Source organism: Thamnophis elegans, chromosome 5 (assembly GCF_009769535.1).
Source record: "Thamnophis elegans isolate rThaEle1 chromosome 5, rThaEle1.pri, whole genome shotgun sequence".
In the NCBI taxonomy this organism is placed as follows: Eukaryota; Metazoa; Chordata; class Lepidosauria; order Squamata; family Colubridae; genus Thamnophis; species Thamnophis elegans.
The window spans coordinates 73751509-73773878 of NC_045545.1; the positions used below are offsets into that span (position 1 = coordinate 73751509).

At 40.3% G+C, this 22370-nt stretch overlaps 1 protein-coding gene across 1 annotated transcript in view; it reads right to left on the reverse strand.

Moving 5' to 3' along the window:
* Positions 1–22370, reverse strand: part of EMILIN3 (elastin microfibril interfacer 3) — a 37576-nt gene that overhangs the window by 10921 nt on the left and 4285 nt on the right. The window contains exon 2 of the mRNA XM_032217450.1: positions 9457–9579. Within this exon, the coding sequence (XP_032073341.1) occupies positions 9457–9579 (123 nt within the window). The remainder of the gene's footprint in view (positions 1–9456; positions 9580–22370) is intronic.

The following is a 22370-nucleotide window of genomic DNA, read 5'->3' on the forward strand; positions in this document are numbered from 1 at the left end:
CCAGCTTCTGCCAACCTAGCAGTTCGAAAGCATGTAAAAATGCAAGTAGAAAAATAGGGACCATCTTTGGTGGGAAGGTAACAGCGTTCCATGCGCCTTTGGCATTTGGTCATGTCAGTCACATGACCACGGAGACGTCTTTGGATAGCGCTGGCTCTTCGGCTTTGAAATGGAGATAAACACCGCCCCCTAGAGTCGGGAACAACTAGCACATATGTGCGAGGGGAACCTTTACCTTTACCTAACACTACTGAATTAAAAGTATCAACGGTAGCCAACTACAATGTCTAAATTCAACCAATGGCAGAATCGGGGGTGTCCTTGGAGGAGCTCAAAAAAAGTTGAGAAGACATCTGTGACCTCATGATTGAGGCTTGATCCCCTCAAACCCTGAGAGACTCCCGAGCATAGCCTCATTTAGTCTAGCCCTCTACCCTACCTGGAAGAAGATATTGTATTGGTCACACAGTCAGCCAAATGCTTAGACTGGATTTGACATCTTTGTCCATATATTGAGTCCTTCCCAAGGACTTGGGATAGGCAGCTGTTGTTTAATGGCATTAAATGTACTTTTGCAGGATGCATGAAGTTCCAGGTAGAGCTGACTTTTACAATTGAGTGATGGTGATTTTGTCAGTGCTGATGGTGTTCAAGTTGAGCTCCAGATGTTTTGGGATTGCACCCAAAATGGTATTGTCTTTGCTTTCTTTTGCCATTGGTGTTCTACTTCTATTTGAAGATCTTTGTGCTGCATGATCTTTTTGCCCAGTTCTTTCTCTTCTCTTCTGCTGTCTCCAGATACTGCAACATCTGTATCCTGACCTCCACCTCCTCCAAACTCAAGGATGTCCTCCCTATTATAGTCTCCCAAAGAACATCCCTGTGGGGTGGATTGGGCTGAGAGAATGATTAGCCAGCTTTCATTCCCAAGGGAGGCCCAGAACTCACTGTCCTCTGGTTTCTAGGCCAGTACTCTCACCCCTACACAAAACTAGTTTTCAGTAATAAACGTGAGATGGAAATTGGCTGATCCGGTTAACAGCACTGTTGTTTATTATTATTCTAATTGTCCAAAATGAACATCACAGTGTAATCAACTTGGTGCCGACACCATTGATTCAGGCACAGACTAAAGAATTATGGGGGTACTGCGATAATACGTGTGGCTTTTTCCAAATAAATGTTTGCAAATTGAGTGGTACGGCATAATAATTTCTAAATATTTGATGAACTAAAAGAGTCAATTATAATTGGTATGGTGATCATAATCTTTCAACCCAGATTGCAAATCACATTTTGTATTATTGCTGTTGTTGTTATTATTTATATACTGTACCGTTATCAAGATGCATAAACACAGAAAATCCACTATAGATACAAAATGTTGTCCAATAACATTAGTTGAGAATCATACAGTAACAATATTTAATACTAAAACACATCAAACACATATCTACCTAGAGGAGTAACCTATGATAGTGTCCATACATCTATAATATACATGCGTATAATAGTTTGTTTCTATATACTAGGACAGACTCACCAATTGGATTCAGTCATATTTAAAACAATGATTCATGGCATATTTACTTGGAATAAATCTTTTATATCTTTCTTCCAAAGAACTTTTTCAAGAGCCAAACAAACATACTGAGGAAGTCATTAGTGAAGCTGCTGACAATAGTAAAATGTGCAAAGTTGGGTCAGATCTCATCAAGTGGTCACAAAATTCTGGTTGAAATTGGAATCTAGTTATTTTTCTAAGAATACTGCCAGAAATAAATGCAGTCATCATAATTTGGGACATGCACTGCCTAGATATGTTAAAAGTAAAATGATTTATCATAAAGGTGTAATCAAGCCAGAGGTTACCTGGATTATAAAATCCATTAACAGAGGAAGTAAATCACCTGCTCTACCTCTCTCACTGAAATCTGTAAGATTTAGCAATAACACTTAGGCTTACCATATCACTTCATAGTGCTTTTCATCCCTCTCTAAAGGGTTTACATAGTCAGCATATTGCTCTCAACATTCAGGGTCCTCATTTTACTGACCCAGAAGAATGAAAGACTGTCAATCTTGAACCAGTCAGCATTGAACTCCTGGCTATGGGGAGAGTTAGCCTGCAATACTGCATTCTAACCACTGCGCCACCACAGTTCCTAACATTTATAACTGATTTTTCCCCCCTATTTCATCTGAACTTTTATACCACCTTAAGAATTCAATGGCTAGAGAGGCAATTTATAAAGATGTCAAATAAATTAATGAATAGCTATTCACTGCGGCAATAACAATAATTAAAACTAGTCAATTCCCTAACTTTCCAAAGCAACATAAGAATTGCCTTGTGGAAAATGGATCCTCTTCCACATCAGGATTTTGCTATGGTTGATAACCACTCCAAACCAGTGTGGTTGTATGCTGGGTATTCTTGAAAGCATTTTTTCCTGGATCCAAAATGGCTTATTTGAACCTAGAACAAAGCTACTGGTTTTATGCAATGGTGCAGCAGCAGTATAGTTTGTAAGCAATCAGTTTTTCCATTGGTCATAACTCTTGGCTCTGCCTAATTTTTGGCTCTTGAACTCAATCACTCTATTTTTACCCTCCAACTCTCCCCAATATACCACAGTGTTTAAATTTATTTTTTCTTTTGCATGGCAAGACTGTGATAGCTTAGAGGCCAGGGCTTTAACTCAATGTACAGAATCTCTTGCATTTTTCTCTTCCTCAGCTCAACTGGAACAAACACTCATGGTTTTTCATGGTGGTCACTGCATATTCTCAACATTTTGAGGTTGACTAAACTGATGACAATCACAACTTGTTTGCAAAGTGCTTTGCATGTTAAAGATTTGGAAATATAAACAGTAATAGGGAAGTAATGTTTAAACGATGCTTACATTTTTTTAAAGAAACCTAGCAGAAGATCAAAATAGGGCTGATATCCATGGCCAGGAAACTATTATATCCTACAAGAGCATGTTGACTGGCAATGTTCAAGTAAGCAAGCAGCAGTAGTCCCATAAGTGAACATTTGTCACAATCCATCTTTGTGTGAATGATGAAGGTCAAGATAAAATACCCCATCAAAGTAGGTTTTCTAATTTTTCCAGCCTATCAAATTAATACATAAGCTTGATTTTTAACCCAGTTTTTGCACTTCTGAACTTAGCAATACACTTCTGCTAAATTTCCAGTTATATGAGGCTGTTAGGGGCTGGATGGGAAAAACGGGTTGAAAGTAAACCCTTTCAAGACTGAGTGGTTCTGGGTTTGAGGTTTGTTGGCTTAAGGAGAATTGCCACCTTTGGTCTTGGATGCGGCAGCACTGTCCCAAACAGACCCTATGCATAATCTAGGGGTTTTCCTGAACTCACGACTCCTGCTTGAAGAGCAGGCCAGGAGGGCCTTTGCGCAACCGCGGATTGTGCACCAGTTACGTTCTTTCCTGGATCAACAGTCCCTACTCACAGTCATTCATGCCCTAGTCACTTTCCATATTGACTATTGCAATGCGCTTTACATGGGGCTGCCCTTGAAGAGCATCCGAAAGCTTCAGTTGGTGCAAAATGCAGTGGCCCGCATGGTTTTCTGCACACCTAGGTGTGCACTTGTAGTGGGAGCTACATTGGCTGCCAATTTGCTTCTGGGTGCAATTCAAGGTGCTAGTTGTCACCTTTAAAGCCTTTCATGGCTTGGGACCAGGCTATCTGAGGGACCAACTCTTGCCAGTCACATCTACCCGACCCATCAGGGTGGGGAAGTAGGGACTGTTGCAGGTCCCATTCCCAAGAGACGCAGAAGAGCCGTCTCCATGGTGGCTCCCTTTCTCTGGAACATCATTTGCTCAGAGATTAGAATGGTCCTCACTCTAATACTCTTCCACAAGGTGCCGAAGACCTGGTTCTGCCAGCGGGCCTGGGGAACCTGGAGCAGGATGGAACCCATTAAATGGCTCGTTTGATTTGCTGTTGCAGAGGTGGGATGTGGGGGAGGGGTGATTTTGTTATATTGTACTATACTAATTTATTTGATTCTTTTTGTTAGCTTTTATTGTTTTCAATGTGATTTTATATTCTGTAAGCCTCCTTGAGTCGCCATGGGTGAATAGGTGGCAATATAAATTCAATAAATAAATAAATACATATATGGGGGCACTAATTGTGGAAATAAGTTGGTTCCTCTCATCTTTATTTAGAAAAAAACACCACACCTCTGCAAATCAGCCATTCTGCTACCAGATTTCAGAAGCCCACTCTCAGGATGCTGGGTGATCCTGCATGGTCTCATATACAACCCACATAGTGACTTTATAGGCAATATGTCAACCCTGAAGTCATTTTGGCCACAGCTATGCTGGTTGGGGCTGTGGGAACAGGAGGAGGTGTATAGATAGAAATTATTCCTCCTGGGAATCAAGGACGTTCTCACCAGGTGCTGAGGAGGTGTGGACTGAAACCAACTGGAGTTGGGGATGTGACCGGATTGGATTGGATTGGTGTGATTGATATGTGGACTGGGGAAAGAACTTTGACTTTTTATTTGGGTGGGGAAAACTGCATGGCCTTCAGAGTTGGGTTTTCACCAGATGTGCCAATATGACATGCCTAATAAATCTGTACTTTGAGGAACACCTGGGCCTCAGAGGTTTGATTGCATTGAGTCTGTTACTTGGAACCCTGATACAAGACCCTTTTGATGATAGGTAACAGAACTAGATTTGAAATTTAGGGAATCACCATCTGTATACAAATAGGAAGAATGCACAAATTCTACTGATTTCAATTTTAAAAAAATTAAACACATATTTTCCCTGGCATAGATTGCCTGGATTATATCTCAAACTTGTCCATTCATTATTCCTGGTACACTTTTCTGCATAATCTTGGCTTGATCATCACCTTTGCCAGTATAACATTGCAGAATTCATTGATACTTTCTAGTATGTAAACTACAGCTCCCATCAGCCTCATGTAACCTCATACAGGTAGTCCCTGACTTACGACCACAATTGAACCCAAAATTTCTGTTAAGAGAGACAATTGTTAAATGAGTTTTGCTTCATTTTGCAACATTTCTTGTTCTTCTTTGTTAAGTGAATCACTGAAGTTGTTAAATTTAAATGAACCTGCTTTGACTTTGCTTGTCAGAAGATCTCAAAAGGGGATCACATGACCTTGGAACACAGCAATTGTCATAAGTATGAACCAGCTGCCAAGCATCTGAATTTTGATTACATGGCCATGGGGATGCTACAAAGGTTGAAACTGTGAAAAATGGACATAAATCCCTTTATTTAGTGCTGTTCAGGGGTGGGTTTCTGCTGGTTTGCCCTGGATTGGAGTGGTGGTGGCGGGAGGCTCCACCCACCCATCCGGATGCTTCTGTGCATGCAAACCGGTGCCTGGACGTGCACGAGCGAACTGGTAGCAAGATAATTGAAACCCACCACTGATGCTGTCGTAACCTTGAACGGTTATTAAATGAACTCTTGTAAGTCGAGGACTACCTGGACATCTGGAGAGAGGCTGCTTAGAAAAAGGTTCTCTCCTATAGTAACTTAACTTCCATATACATTTTAATCTTTCTTCCTTTTCCACATCTTTTTCCTGTTATCCTTCTTTCTAAACTGTAAACACACTTTCTATCTACATTTTCTCTTTGTTTCTGAAAATTGTGTATATGGACAATAGACAGCTCAGACCAGGGGTAGGTTGCTCCTGGCATTACTGCCAGTTTGATGCATGCAAAATTTTTGTTTGCATGCACATTTGCACAAAAATAGGTCTGCGCATGTGCAAAATGTTAAAAAAGAAATAAAATCAAATTTGTGCAATTACAATTGTTCTGCGCATACACAGAACTGAAAATCAAGATGGCGGCCCTGTATGAGAACCGGTTTGGGGATGTGGCAGGCCTGGGTTGTGGCCGGTTCCAGCGATCCAGGCCACCAAACCACTACCAGTTCTGCCGAACCGGTCCGAACTGGTAGGAGCCCACCTCTGGCTCAGACCTGATTCTGAGCATTCTGCCACTCGATGTCCCAGCTTCAATGAAATAAAGCACAGCATTGGAACCTGCCAGTACTGCCGGTTCGGCCGATCCAGGCCGAACCGGCAGCAACCCACCTCTGAGCAAGCAACAAGATCCTCATCTATCTCTGTACCATTTCAGTCCTGAAATCATAGAGTAACACTGAAGAAAATACAGAAAGCATCTACAAACATTTGGTTTTCTGGCTCGTAATGAAAGTAAAGCTACCTCCAAAAATGTTAGCCTGGCTACAGACTTTCTACTGACCAACTGCTATTGAACCCACCTCCACTAGCATCATATAAAAGGTCTATGAAAGCATCTATGGAATGGGGCTGACGGCTATTTTCATTTCACTTATTCTTTGGACCCAGTCCATAATACAAGATTTATGCTATATTTGGGTCAACTTCCAAGAAATACTGAGCAGTTATTGGACTCCTAGCTAGTATGAGCCTTTGTTGGAAGCAAGCAAGCATTACATCCATTCCAATTTTTAACTACCACAGCACTTCTGTCACTTAAAATATGATGTGGGAAAGCAAAGGAGGCATGGGAAACTCCTAAATGCCAAAATGGTCCTAACGTAAGCATCACATTCATATATGGAGAAAGTCTTATCTGTTTCTCTCTATTAAATGGTTTTCCATCAGAAAATCCCATTATTCTTAGAGACAGTATCTGGTGAGGCAATGAGAACAAATCCCCACATTTTTTTTGCAGGAGCATTAAGGTCAAATTTGGCAGCTGACAGTGGTGCAATTCAGCCAGTTCTATCCGGTTCAGGTGAACTGGTAGTGGTGGTGGCAGAAGGTTCCGCCCACCCACCCGGATGTCATCACATTCAGTTTTTGATGCTGTGCGCATGCGCAGAAGGTCCTGCGCATGCGCGGAGGTGGCACGTGCACTTACATTTGCAAAAAGTTGATTTCACCCCAGCAGCTGGATATACCAAAATTCTCTCTGGAAGAGAGAACTGGATATTGCCCACATGTCCTTTGGACAGCTGATTTTTGTCAGCAGACTGCAAAAACCATTGTTTTTACAGCCACTTGCAAACAATTGGAAGTCAAAGGTTTCATCATGCTTTGAGCCATAAATGCAGCCTTTCAGGATTTGGTTTGACCAAGCCTCATCTTTTTAATCATTTGGGAGTTTTACCTTTCTCGTTGTTTGTTTAAGACTGGAAAAACTTTCAGAATCACAGGACTCCTGGTCACTGGATGGGATTCTCTTCAATATATTTAAAAAGAAAGAATATCACATCTTTGTAGCTTTTTAAGATATTTTTTGTAACTTCTTGTAATATATAGCAAAGAGATGATTCCAGAGTGGTTTCTGGAAACCTTTGTGAAATTGATTTAAAGAAAGGTTCTGAAGTGAATTAGAAAGGGCTTCTTGTGTGTGAAAAATATACTGTATCTTGTTTACAAACAAGACTTTAAGATCAATTACTAGTGCACATGTTGGTTACTTTAAAGGAATTGTTTGATCTCTAGGCCTGTGAAGTGCTTGAACTCTATTGGAACAAACACCTCTAGTGAACAAACCCTTCCAGAGATAACTGAGGTGAATTCATAAGAAGTGAATTTATAAGAAGTAGATGTAAATATTCAATTTACAAATGCAGTTGGGATCGTTTAAAAATTGAAAAAGACATTATGGACTAACCTTTTAATAGGAAATATAAGATATATTTACTGAAGTTACTTCATGAAAATTACAAGTCGACTTGAAAGATGCTAAGAATTTTGAGTGAGGAGGAAAAGATTTAGAAGAAAACGGGAGTTGGAATTAAATTTATGAGACTTAGGATTGGCTGGGAGGAAGAAAGAAAAACCTAAAACTGGTTTATCTAACTATATTTAAAAGTTTTCTTATTTCTGGTGAGGCTTACTGGTTATCTGGATTGTATAGTTTTTCTTTTGGAAATGTCTAGTGGTGTAATTTTTAAACTTGGCAACTTTATGATATGTGGACTTCAGTTCCCAGAATTCTGTAATGGTCTAACCCAGTGGTTCCCAACCTTTTTTGGCCATGCCCCACCTAAGCATCTCTAAAATCCTGATGCTCCCCTCCCCGTCAATATAATTCTTATTTTACTCAAAAAGTGACTCTACTCTATTCTACTCTACTCACATGGAGAAAGCCTAAAAGGCCATTAACTTGGTTTAAACAAGGTTCAAATTGCCCCCATTAAAAATCAGATTGCCCCCCCTGTGGGCGTGGACCCCATGTTGGGAACCACTGGTCTAAGCAGTCACCGGCTGATTGCAAAGCAGTTTAACAACTGCAAGGAGATGAAATTGAAGATTGTTTAACATCTGACAAAATGTATCTGACAATGAGTGATCCAACAAAAGGGACAGAATCAGGCAACTACAAGCTAATTACCTGCTTACCAACAATTTTCAAATTGCAATGTGGTGTGATAGCTGATGCAGTCCAACAGCATCTAGTTAAAAACAAACTCTTTCCATCTGAGAAGAAAGGAAAGCGCCCAAATAGAATAGGAACATCATTGATTTATAATTGTTTATTTAACAACAATTTGAGGTTATAATGGCCTTGGAAAGAAGTGATTTATTAATTGTCCTCAAAGTTACAACCGTCACACAAACCCTGTGATCATGTGATCGCAATTCAGGCATTTGGCAATCAGCTCATATTTATGATGGTTGCAGCATCTTCCAGTTACATAATCATGATTTGCAATCTTCCCAGTTGGCTCCCAACAAGCAAAGTCAATTGGGGAAGCCAGATTTGCTACGGTGATTTACTTAATGACCATGGTAAATTGGTTATAAAATCAGATCTCATCACATCATTACTTGATTTATGACTTCACCAACTTACAAAGGAATTTTCAGTCCCTATTGCAGTTGTCCCAAATCACCTTGTCAATTGCAGACTACCTGCAATTGACAAGGTGATTTGGGAAAACTGGAAGACCAATTTGAGTGTAGTTTAGATTGATTGCAAGAAGACATTTGACTACCTGCTACATAAGTGACTAATCAAGAGCCTAGAAATAATAGAATTTATTAGAAATTTTAGAAGCTTTGTGCATGATCAATGGCATGTAGTCAATCAATGTAATCAATGTAGTCAATTGTGCCATAGAAGAATTTCTATTTACCGTATTTTTCAACCCAAAAGTGTCTTGGTAAGTGCTTCCAACACGAATGTAGAAGTAGTGTTCCACAGAGTAAGGGTGGATTGAAGACACCCTCACCCTCATTTTTCAACTTAGCCAGCTTAACCACACTTGCTCAGAAAACTAATAAGAAGATAAAATAAGGGATAATCAGGACTTTTGGTACTATCTGTGATAAAATCAATATTCAGGAGTGACTTTTCTCAGGTCAAAGAATGTTGAGCGATCTCTACACCTTTATCCCTGGCTATACTCACACGACTTTTCCAGGACACTTGGGTCCCCAGCTGCACTTGTGATACTCAGCTTTCACATAGCTCTCCACTCCATCTTGAAGAGTGCACGTGACATTCCTCTGCACCACATATGCACAATAGGTCCTGCATGAGAAGCAAAGTCAGATTTGGTTAAACATCTGACAACCAGATTTGATCTCCCAGCCCCTCTCAAACCTCCAGGCCAGACTTTGCAGTGTCCAGTTGGGCAAACAGCTAAAGGGTTCTCCTTTTGGTTTTTCATTAGCAGGGAATAATTAAATAGCTGAGACCACCAACCAGAAAGTTTCAGACAAAGACGATCTGATTTGGAGGGCCTCAACTATGAAAGTACAAACACTAGTTAGTTAAGTGCTGTCAGGGTGACCCAGTAAAAAGTTAAAGTTCAAATTCTACACCCCAATATTCAGATACTTTTTAGATGACTGCCATTTTTTTCATAGCAAAATCTATGTAGGAAAAAAGTACTCAGAGTTGGTCAGAAGTTGAAACCAAATAAGTAGTTAACACTTTGAGGTATGGGAATCATACATAAAGCTAAATCAGTAACACAACTATTACAGGGATAATTTCAATTGGAGCTTTTTCAGCAATGACAGCCTAACAGATGTCAGTATGTAAAAGGCATTTCTCTTCTAAAGCTGCATTTTAGCAACTCCACCAGAGGTAGTATTCAGCAGGTTCTGACCAGTTCTGGAGAACCAGTAGCAGAAATTTTGAGTAGTTCAGAGAACCGGTAAATATCCACTCTGGGTGCCCACCCCCATTTATTTCCTGCTTCCTGAGTCCCAGCTAATTGGGAGGGAACAGGGATTTTGCAGTAACCTTCCCTTGGAGTGGGGACGGAATAGAGATTTTACAGTATCCTTCCCCTGCCACACCCCACCAAGCCATGGCCACAGAATCAGTAGTAAAAAATTTGAATCCCACCACTGAACTCCATTCTGTAAGCTACTTGGTGACTAGATTGTCTATCCCACCCTTTTCCCCAACAATGTTGCACCCACAGCAGAAAAACCTCTACACACCTATTCTAAAAATACATAAATTGATGGATAATTTTCAAAATTAATTTACGTACAGTTCTTCTATATCTTAAGACCTCTGTCACTTTGCAACACAAGATCAATAAATGCAACAATAATAAATAATGAAAACCAACTGATGCCTATATACATTAATTCCCAGGAGTAACAACTACAACTGAAAGACTCTTTGGACCAATCCTGCTTTTACAATCTCTTTCTGATTGTCATCACATAGGCACACAAAGTCATTTATTACAGCCCTATTCAAATAACTGTAATGTGAACAATGTGAACAAGAGTGAGGTATGGTTTATTTGCAAGCACTGAGTCTTCTGCATACTTTAACATGCTAAAAGGTTCAGAATAGTTACTCCACTGTGAATCAAAGGCTGCCAGACTTAGATTAACATAGCTATTAGCCTTAATGTATCTTAAAGATGGCAGTCTTTGTCTGACTTTGTCTGAGTTTAGAAGCTAGGAGAGATCTGGTCCGGTTAATACTCAGATGAGAAAACTCCAGGGAATACTGTGACCATAGAACAGGGGTCTCCAATCTTGGCAACTTTAAGCCTGGAGAACTTCAACTCCCAGAAGCTGGCTGGGGAATTCTGGGAGTTGACATCCTCCGGGCTTAAAGTTGCCAAGGTTGGTGACCCCTGCCATAGAATGTGAAAAGTTGAACAACATTCCTGAAAAAGGCAAACCATTTCTATACTATTGCCAAGAAGTAGCATGGATGTATCTATGAAGTTACATAGTTTCTTGTGAAGTCAAGAGTTGAGATTGATGGAAAAAATCTGCAATGTACATATCTATTTTTTGATGTATTTAAAGTGACTGTAAGGAATAGAATGCAAAACTTTTTTAGGAATGGAAGGGCACTTTCCACTGTGTGTGTGTCCTGCAGCCTTTTTGACTCCTGGAAACTGACTGGGGAAGTTGCTGCAGGTTTTTTCTTACAAGTTTTTTCAGAAATGGTTTGCCATTATTCCTTCCTAGGACTGAGAAACAGTGGTTCGCCCAAGGTCAGCCAGCTGGCTTCATGTCTACAGTGGGACAAGAACTCAGCCTTCTGATTTCACCACTACACCAGAGGTGGGTTGCACCTGGTTCGGTCCAGTTTGGGGTACACTGGTAGTGGTAGCTGTGGGAGTCTCTGCCCACTCGCCCATATGCTTCTGCGCATGTCCACTTCTGCACTACATCAAAGTGGTTTCCCCAAAGGAAGCAAATCAGAGGTGGGTTGCTACCGGAACCGGTAGTGGCACTTGTGACTGGATCACCAAACCAGTAGGGATGGCAGGCTAGCCATGACCCTGAACTGATTCCCCAGTTGCCCATGCATGTATGTGAAGCGAACCGCAAAGCATGTGCAAAGAGAACCAGCAGCAACCCACCCCTGAAGCAAATACATCCCCTTTGTTATCCTTTTCCTCTGAATCTCCCCATTTTATCCACTACATACAAACAAAAGGCTATTGAAACTTTTGTTGTTGTTGTTGTTGTTGTTGTTGTTGTTGTTGTTCAGTCGCTAAGTCATGTCCGACTCTTTGCAACTCCATGAACAAGCTAGGCTCTCTTGTCCTCCATTGTCTCCAGGAGTTTGCTCAAATTCCGAAACTTACACTAAAATTTACATTATCCCTATTGTGTGTTAGCTTTGAAATACTATCCCCCCTCTCCTCTTTATTGGCATTCTAAGTCTTTTCTTTTCTTTTAATAAATGAACCTGAACATTCTTCTGAGTTAGGCTTTCCTTATATTCCTCACATCTAGCACATGCCAGGATATCATCTGCTATGCATGCCCTTGTTTCAGCAATGGTTGTGGCATTTTCCTGTCCATCAAGTGCAAAGGAATAAACTAACTGTCAGGTTCCGAGTAATGCATCCATCACAAATTGAACTCCGAGGCATTCCGTTCCCTCAAAGTATAAATGTATTTAGATATACCATCTTGGCGCTAACTGGTGAAAATCCAGAAAAAGCCAGTACGATTTTATTGCCTTGAAATTTGAGTAAAAGCTAGTCCTGTTTTTTGCCCATACCAGTTGTTTTTCTGGCATTAAAATCTGCAAGACATATTTGGATATTGAAAACCGACTCTTTGAGACAATTTCAGTTTCAGAATTTCTGGTATAGTAACTGATTTTGTTTTCTTTCTATGTTGAGTTCATGGAACAAAAATAGAGTAAATAGTTTATATCAGTTATATGGTTAATCAGTATTTTAAAACATTTCTGATGTTGCAGGGATGTTCAGATTGTTGAAATCTGCTGAATGGAAATATATTCAGTTAATATTGCATAATTTGGACCAGGCATATAAGAAGCATATGAAACCTCTCAAATATTATTATCACTAAGAGTTTTTGGATGATTCCAAGCCTACAATTTATTTTTAACAGACAAGTGAGCAGTTTTATAAAGACAGATATTAGTGAGTTGCAAGAAAAACAGAAATAAAAATTGGAATCTCCCTTTTTTTTTTAAAGTGGGTTAGGAGTTTAAAATTTCTATATGTTGCTTTAAGATGTACCTCTGCAATTCAACAACAAATCCCACATTGAATGATTTGGATTCTTCAGAGAATGTTTAGTAAGGGCTAGAAATCAATCTCAGTACAATCGTGGACCAGATATTGACACATGTGTTCTGGGCCTTTTCCAAAATTATTCCTTTTTGGTTTAAAATTTATAAACTTATAGTGCTGGCAAAAGAAATAAGATTTAAATATGTTGATGCAATGTTGATTTATATTCAAAAATGTGGGAGCTATTATTGCACTGAGTGCTCTGGATTTATTGTATGTGGATTATAGCTAATTAGACTGCTTTACCATGATGAAAAGACCCATACTTGACATTAAGATCTTGGAATTTATAATATGTTTATACAGTATTTTGAAGTTATAAAGTTGTGTTCCTCAAGCACAGTTTCTTTTAGGGGGAAAGAAAGACCAGTTCCCCTCTCCATGATCTATTATTAATGAGCTGTTTAAAAAACTGATTTTTTTCATGGATATTATTTATTTACCTACCTACCTTCCTACCTACTATACTTTAATATTATCACAGAGCCATGGTGTGTAATGGTTAGAACACAGTACTTACTGTACTGCAGGCTAACTTACTGCTCACACCAGGAGTTCGATTCTGAGCGGCTCAAGGTTGACTCAACCTTCCATCCTTCCGGTAAAATGAGGACTCAGATTGTTGGGGGCAATATGCTGACTTGGTAAACCGCTTAGAGAGGGCTGTAAAGCACTAAGAAGCAGTATATAAGTCTAAATGCTACTGCTATCATGTTCATTTTGATTCTGTTATCTTTGAGCTTTCCTTCTTTTTTGGCACTGCATGTTAAAAGCACTGTTTTTTTTCTTTTTAACAAACTGCACAGATGAGTGGAATTGAGAATAACTTACAACATCCTTATTATTTCCCATCAGTTGCTACCTCAAATCATATTGCCTCTGATCCTATAAATACACACAGAGCAATCACAGTATGGATAGTCTTAATAACTATGAATTTATTTAACTCCATTCTAAAGCTATTTGTTGGCTGTTACCATATCTTAAAATAATTATTTTCAACATTCAACCAGGCATCAAGTTCTTCCACAGTTTGTTATGAATTTCTCATAGAGATGGGCTGAAGATGAGAAGAAACAAAGCAGAAAACACAGTAGGAGTTGCTCCATTCCTCCTGTTTGTTTTAGATATTCCTTTCTAGCAACTGTTGTTAGTCCAGATCTAAATTCATTATTGATTTGTGTAAAGTATTTACAGTATTGACTGCTTTCAGTCTAGTTCCTAATAAAAGCCGGCATAGCATTCACCTTTTCATAGTTGCTCCCATATTTTAACTGATTCTCCGCTCCCATCTGTGATATTTTTTATGATGAATTTTTTTTATCATTTCCTTTTGCTCCCATCTATACTGAACTGCACTTGCCTTTCCCCCCTCATACATCTCTTTTGCTTTTTCCCACCCTGAATGATTTATTCGATCTCAAAATTTGGATATCTCATTGCTCAACTCTATCTTCTGATCATTTATAAATAAATTGAAAAGCAACTATTCCAGTTCCTTGGAGGACTGAGCAAAGGCCCACCCTACATCTGGAAGTGTTTATAGCTGGAACTGTTCATGAGAAACCAATAGCAGCTTTGAGAGGACTGTATACCTAGAAGATAAAACAGCCCTTTTCTCCTTTATTTGAAGGCTTCTGGAAATGGTGAAGAAGGGTCACCAAATCACAGAAGAAGAAATTCATTGCTCTACTTGCAGTTGATTATGGTTGACTTGCTGTTTGGGGTCAGTGTGAATACTTGGTCTATAGTAGCCTCCGCAACCATAAGAGAGTGAGAGTAGGTTACCATTAAATCATTTAATTGATAAAGAATGCCTATCTTTAAGGAAAGCTGTAGGAATCCTTACAGTTGCATAGCCCTAAAACTGATGGATCCAGATCAGGAATCTTGGACTGAAGATATAAAATATACAGAATATGTGGCGGAAAAGGGAAGGTAAATCAGATTAAGGGTAATGGGGACCATAAATGTCCACTACAAAACCACAATGATTTTTTTTAAAAAAGGGATGAAATGTGCATTTGAAAAGGAGGAGGGAGAACGCAGGAGGGCGGAGGAAGGTGGGGGAGTAGTAGCAGCAGGAGAGTCAGAAGATAGGTGACTGAAAAAGCAAGTTTCTCCATCAGACAACTCAGTGCTAAGGTCTGGCATCCCAGAACACCCCTCCCAAAGTCTGATTACAACAGCCAAGCCAAGCCTAATTCTGCCTTTCTAGACAAAATGCAAATGGCTAGGCATACAACACAATGAATAACGTCTTGCTGGTGAACTGAAGCAAGGAATACCAAGCACTTCCTGGAGAAAGTGAATGAGGGCCCAGCATTTCCAAAACAGTGACTTTTAGCCCGATCACGTGTTGCCAGAATCACTGGTAAGGCGTATGCCTGGATTACTGGGAGACTTGCTTAAAGTTGTTGTGAAAGGCAACAAGATGTTCTTTTATGCAACAAGAAATAAAGGAAGATGTTACAGATATTGTATCTGAGGTCAGTTAAATAGCAATGTAAATAATATAGTTATCAAAGCTGATATATATCACATCTGAAACTGATACTTTGAACAATGAACATTGAGAATTTGGCAGATAACGTCTTCTCCAAAATCCACTGCAGCACTAGCTGGAATTCTGAAATATGGCTGCATTAATTTGCAAGTGGAATGCCATCTGTTTGCAATTTGGTAATAATGAAAATCACTTAATACAAAAATAAAAAATAATAAAAAAGTGAATTTAAACACCCCAAACTTTTTGAACATCTCTCTGACATTACAAAGTGCTTAGACCTTTGACATGATGCACTAAGGCACACATTATAGTATCATCATCAAAAACTGAATTCCCTGAATTGAAAACAAAATACATCACAATGAAAAATCAACTATGGGGCTTGAAGATTACTTGTTGAGCTCTTTGGGTCATAACAGGCTCAAAGTTGAAGATTTAAGAGGATCAGCTTGCCTCCCACAGTTGTGGGGGAAGAGATTGGACAACCATTTATCCTGAATGGTACAGAGCAGGGGTACCCAATCCCCAGGCCGCGCCCCATTTCAGGGCCTTTAGAAGTGGCAGGAAACCATGCACATGCATGCCCACATATGCAAACAGTGGGTGAGCACGTGCCCCTGCGCTCCATTTGTACAAGTGGTGGACACGCCTGCTACCAGTGCAAATGGAGCTGCTCACATGCTTGCCTGTTGCTCGTGCAGAACCATCTCCTCCCCCACCACTGATCCGCAAAGCCAAAAAGGTTGGAGAAATCTGGTAGAGGTTCTCCTGCTTCAGCAGGTTATGGACTAGAAGACCTCCAAGGAGGTCCCTTTCAAATACGTTATTCTGTATTCTTTAACACTTAAATTTGGCTCCATCTCTGAAAGAAGTAATAATTTCCTTGAATTAGGTTTAACCCCTGGTGATTTTATGGACACCTCCATGGGGTTTTCGTGGTAATCATATAAAAATAGTACAATATGGTATTTCTGAGATGATTTTCCAATTTTCTAATGTAATCACTACTATGAAACTACTATACGATACTATCACTATTATATGAATCAGGGGTGGGTTTCTTTTACTGCTGCTTTGCTCAGGGATGCACTTCGAGCGTGCACTTGATGTGCGCTACGCACTCATGCACATTAGATGAAAAATTGCTTCTGTGCTCGATAGAACCGGTTCAGATGCGTGGGCGGCCGAGTTACTACCTATTCAGCTGAACCGGTAGGAACCCACCACTGATATGAATATGAGAATAGGTACACTGGTGATGGTGACTTAAAGACAGGAATGTAACAAGGGAGGAAGAGATGCAACGAAGAGCTGCTATGTATCCTCATTTCCAGTAGAAGAATTTCTGTTCAGAGTTTTGGGGTTTTCCTTGTACTTTTCGATGATATTCTGTTCTATTTCATTGTTCCATCCTGTATATTTTCTCCCCTCATTTTTTATCCAATCGACACTCATTGGGATTTTTTTGGCCAAGATCTTACTCCCTCGGAATTTCTAAAACATTTGGGATAGGTTGTTCTGATTCTTCTGAGATTCTTCATGCCCTTCGTTTCTCAGAGGTTCTATTCAACTCAACTACCCTGAGTTTGCCATTAGAAAGAGAAAGAGACAGAATACTGGAGAATTAGTGGGATGGGAGCATCTCTAAGCAGGTGATGAGACAGGATAGGCAGTCTCCTAGCCACTGCCCCTGAGCATCCTGACTAGTCCCTCTTTTGGACAGCCCCACAACTACTAGTTTTGTGATCCAGTAAGGTGGACACATACTAGGCCCGGTCAATCGTACAATGTGATCTCACAGGACCAGGAAGTCTGTCTACATGTATTCCTGCAGATCCTGCCTCCTGGAATGATTTCCCCCAGAGATCTGTATCAGTGGTAGGTTTCCATTTTTTAAACTACCAGTTCACTTGTGCGCACGATGCTTCTGCGCATGTGCAGAAGCGTCCGGGCGGGTGGGCGAAGCCTCTCGCCGCCGCCACTACCAGTTCACCTGATCTGGGCAGAACCGGGCGCAACCCACTTCTGATATGTATGAATCCAATCATGATGGCTTTTAGGAAATCATTAAGGACCTAATTGTACTTCTAGGACTTGGGGACAAGGTGATCATTATTTCAGTTATTTCAATTCTGGGAGGTTTATGGTTGATATTTTGCTCTTCCGGGCAGTACTTTAGTATATTGTAAACAAAAGGTTAAGCCATCCATGGTTGCATAGGAAGTCTCAAATTTAACAAACAAATAAATAAATGTGGTATGTGATTAATAATAGACTTTTTTGTTTAGTTTTTTATTCTAGGCAGCACCCAAGTCAGACAGACAGGCAGGCAGGCAGGCAGGCAGGCAGGCAGTCAAACAGACAGTCAGACCTGCTGCCCTTGAACATGGCAAGGTAAAATTGCCAATCCAGATGGCTCCTGGGGAAGAGAGATTGTTTTGTATTTTATTCAGGCAAAGAATTTATTCAGCTGGCTGATTTGGGCTTCCATGGAATGGCCTACACTATTCAGGCAAAACAGAGGTTTTATTCTGAAGAGTTCCCTTTGCTGCATTAATTTTGAATGAATTGGAAACATTCCAAATTGTAAGATGAGTTCCCATCGGCAGTCGGAGATGTACAGTTGCCTATTTCAGTGTATCCATGCATAATACATATTGGATATTTCCCTGAATCAGCCTGATGGATTGCCCGCGTTAACACAACCCGCTTAGTCTGGCTACTGAATTAATCAAATTTCTGGTTTTGCAGAATCCGCTGACCTATAAACAAACAAAACGGATTGAGTTTACACAGTGTGCTAAGCCGCAAAACAACAGAGTAAACGTAAAACTAACCAAGCTTCACTCATTATGCAAATGGAGCCGCTCAGCCTTTAACAGACCTGGTGAAGCATGTTCTGCAAATACAGCCAGCTTCCCTTTAATTCTGCCATGCGGTAGGTCTCCGGGATGCTTAATTTCCACCCTCTGGACGTTGGGAGCCTAAAATTCCCTCCAGATTATCAGTCAGTTATTCTATTCATCCATCCAAACAATCAGCCCAAGCACTGAAATCTCTCTCTGTGTTTACATATTCTCCCAGGAGAAAGAATAGCAGATTCTCACACTGTAGACATGGCGCCTGGCCCTTTCTTTTTGTGTGTTAATCCAAGCACTTTCAGCCGAAACAGCAGCTATGAAGAGAGGAGACGGAAGGGAGAGGAGAGAGAATGAATGGACCTGTGTCCTACATCCCTGTACCTAAATAGATCCTTTGCCTTTTTGGTATGAGTTAAGCAGCTGCATTACTTTGAATGGATGTAGTAAAACATGCTGCAGAACTCACCTTCTGTCTATCAAGGAGAAAGAAGATACATAGCAATGTTCAGTACAGGTAGTTCTCGGTTTATGACCGGCTGCTCATCAACAGCTCAAAGTTACAACGGACTCTCAAAAGGTACTTATGATTCAGTTCTGAAGTTATGACATCAGCCCTCCCCCTGGTCATGTGACCACATTTGGGGAATTCCGCCGCCAGCCTGCATTTATATTCATTTGCAATGTCCTGCAGTCACATGATCATGATTTAAGGTGTTTTTGCCAGAAACCGACATTTATTTCAGCCCCATAGCCAACCAAGAGTTTAACGTCTGCAGCATCCATTCTGCAACTGCGTTCACTTTATAACCACATCATTTGTGGAATGGCCACTGCAAAAAAAGGTAATAAAAATCAGGTCTGGTTATGTAATCATTTGCTTTACAACCATCACAACTTACGACTCTAATTGCCAGGCTCAATTATAGTCATACGTTGAGGACTACCTATAAGCAAGAATGACGATTGGGTCAGTGCTTACTTTCATGCATTGTGTGTGTGTGTTCACTATCCTCAAACTTTATATCCCCCCCCAAGTAACATGCCTATTTATGTTAATATTAATTCTAAAGGCCAAATAATCTCATAAAAGGTCAGCAGATGACTTAGAAAACTGCAAATGTTAATCTCCGTTGCATCTATAAAAAAACATATGTTTCTCATCCTGTTTTTCATAGTAGCTAACCAGATGCCACTATAAAACTTGTGCAGAATATGGAACAGTTATAACCAGCCTCTGCTGTTCCTTTCATTTATTGCCTTTAGGGACAAGAAACCCTCAAATCTTGTCTTTTATCTGTGAGGAAATTCCCAAATATTGAGCTGGAGCAAGTTGGGAAAAAGCAAACCTTTGGGGATTGTTCTGATATGTTTCTAAAGTCTTCTATGCCAAGGCCAGAGAATTCCCCTGGCAATGAAGGGGACAGCCAAAGGATGAATGGTTGAATGACCAGCTCTTTTAAAGAATGGCTTTTATTTAAGAAATAATATTTTTAAACTCTCCTACAAGAAGTTTGGCTACGAAAAGCACATACAATGTCCTTTTCATGGACTGAAAAAATACCCCCTGTGTAACTCATCAGTAGCATTTGGCATGACCTAAAAAAAAGAAAAGAAACCTGATTAAACAAAATGATTAGGCAAATGTTTGCAAGAAGCTTGGTAGATTTCATGTAGGTGCAAACCAGGTTGAGCTGAAATACTTAGACTGGAATACATGCATGACAATATAGAGTCTTGCATAATGCACAATAATTATTAATCCTTCAGATCAGGGCTGGGTTCCAACAGCCACTACTGCCGGTTCACTCATGGTTGTGCAATGTGTGCACATGCGCAACACAATAAAGTTTGTTCTGCGCATGCGCAGAAGCAAAAAACAAGATAGCGCCACCACCGCCAGGAGAACCTGTTCGGGGGCATGGCAGGCCTGGGTCACTGCCAGTTCCAGCAACCCAGGCTGCCAAACCACTACTGGTTCGGCCGAACCGGTCCAAACCGGTAGGAACCCACCACTGCTTGAGATCCTGAAGAAGAGGCTTGTGAGGCTCTGCATTTGATTCCTTCTTAAAAGCTTTCAAAACTGTTCTATTAGTTTACTTCAACCACCACTTCTCTCAGCCCAGGCCCGAGAATCTTTAGATGAAAGCAAATGCTTGAAATATCAGAGGTTTTAACCTTATTTGTGTCAGAAGCAAGAGCAGGCTGCAACATGCCTGCGGGCCTCTCCTGTGGCACCTGCCAAGTTCCATACCCCACCTGACTCCACCTGGTTTGATTTCACTCAATCTGTGTCACTCTTGCCCACGAAGAACCAGTTGTTCTCTCTCAGTCCAGCCTATCTCGAAGAACATAACATGAATGGGGATTCCAAACTACTTCCAGCTCCAGAGGGAAAATAGATTATAAATCTAATAAAAAGCAGTGTGTCACCATCCCAGTAATATTCTTAAAATTCCAAATGAGCCCACCAGTTGACACATGTTGCCTGTCTTTTCTTTCTCTGCTTTAGTCTGTTTTTTTTTTTTTTTTTGGAAATGCCCCATAACTCAGCAGGAGGACGCAGCCTTCAATTTTCATCCAGTGGATCTCTCAAGAGCATAGGAAACACACATTCCAGATGCTCTTACTAGCATCTGCATAGGATATGCTATTTTGTGTTTCATTAAAAATCTGTGCTTTCTATTCAGCCTCATGCACTCTGAGTTGTGCTAAGAAACAGTTCCCTGCAATTCCTTCCTCCATAATGAAGTGTACTGTCATACTTGTAGAGATTGTCAGTCATCCAGGTCATCGTTGTCCCAAGGGTGCTTTTTTCAGGAGGCAACTGGAATTTCTTTTTTCTTTTTGAAAGACATTTCGTTTCTCATCCAAGATGCTTCATCAGCTCTGACAGGATAATGGAAGGATTTATATTCCTTACAGACAGCTGGTCATTTGCATCCTTTTAGAGAGTCTTTGAAGCACTTGGAAGTTTATTTGTGTCCTCAGGGTCACGTGAGTAGTGCTCCTGGTTCCTGTAGTCTGCAATTTTTTTCCCTTTGGAAATCCATTCCTCTTCTCACACCATTTAAAGGGTGTTCCTCCCAAATTGTATGGCTAAAAATCTATAGAGAGTCATCCAGGTCATGGTTGTCCCAAAGGTAACTGGACTTTCTTGTTTTTTTTCTTTTGAAGACATTTCACTTCTCATTCAAGAAGCTTCTTCAGCTCTGACTGGATGGTGGGGAATGGAAAGATTTACATTCCTTGCAGACATCTGGACATTTGCATCTTTTTAGAGGGGCCCATTACCCACTATCCTCTCAGAGCTGAAGAAGCTTCTTGGGTGAGAAGTGAAACATTTTCAAAAGAAAAAAAATAAGAAAGTCCAGTTGCCTCCTGAAACAGCATCTTTGGTACTGTCATACTGGTAGCAAGAGTTATGCATTAAATTCAGAAGACACTTGGCTTATGACAGGGGTGTGATATGGCTCACATGTTCCAAGTTTCCCTAACATCCTTTTTATAGATCAAACAACATGGGAAGAGCTGATAATACAGCAGTCCTCAAGTTATGATGATAATTGAGCCCAAGATTTTTGGTGTTGAGTTTTCCCCCATTTTATGACTTTTGTTGTAAAATGTTATCAAGTGAATCAGGTTTCCCCGTTGAATTTGCTTGTCAGAAGGTCGCAAAAGGGGATCACACGATTCCAGGACACTGCAACCATCATAAATGTGAGTCAGTTGTCAAGCATCCAAATGTACATCACATGACCATGGGGATGCTACAACTGTCATAAGTGTGAAAAATGGTCATAAGTCACTTTTTTCACTATCATAATTTTGAATGGTCAGTAAACGAATTGTTATAAGTCGAGGACTACCTTTATTTTGTTTGTTTTGCATTTGGGGCTGTGTTTGACCC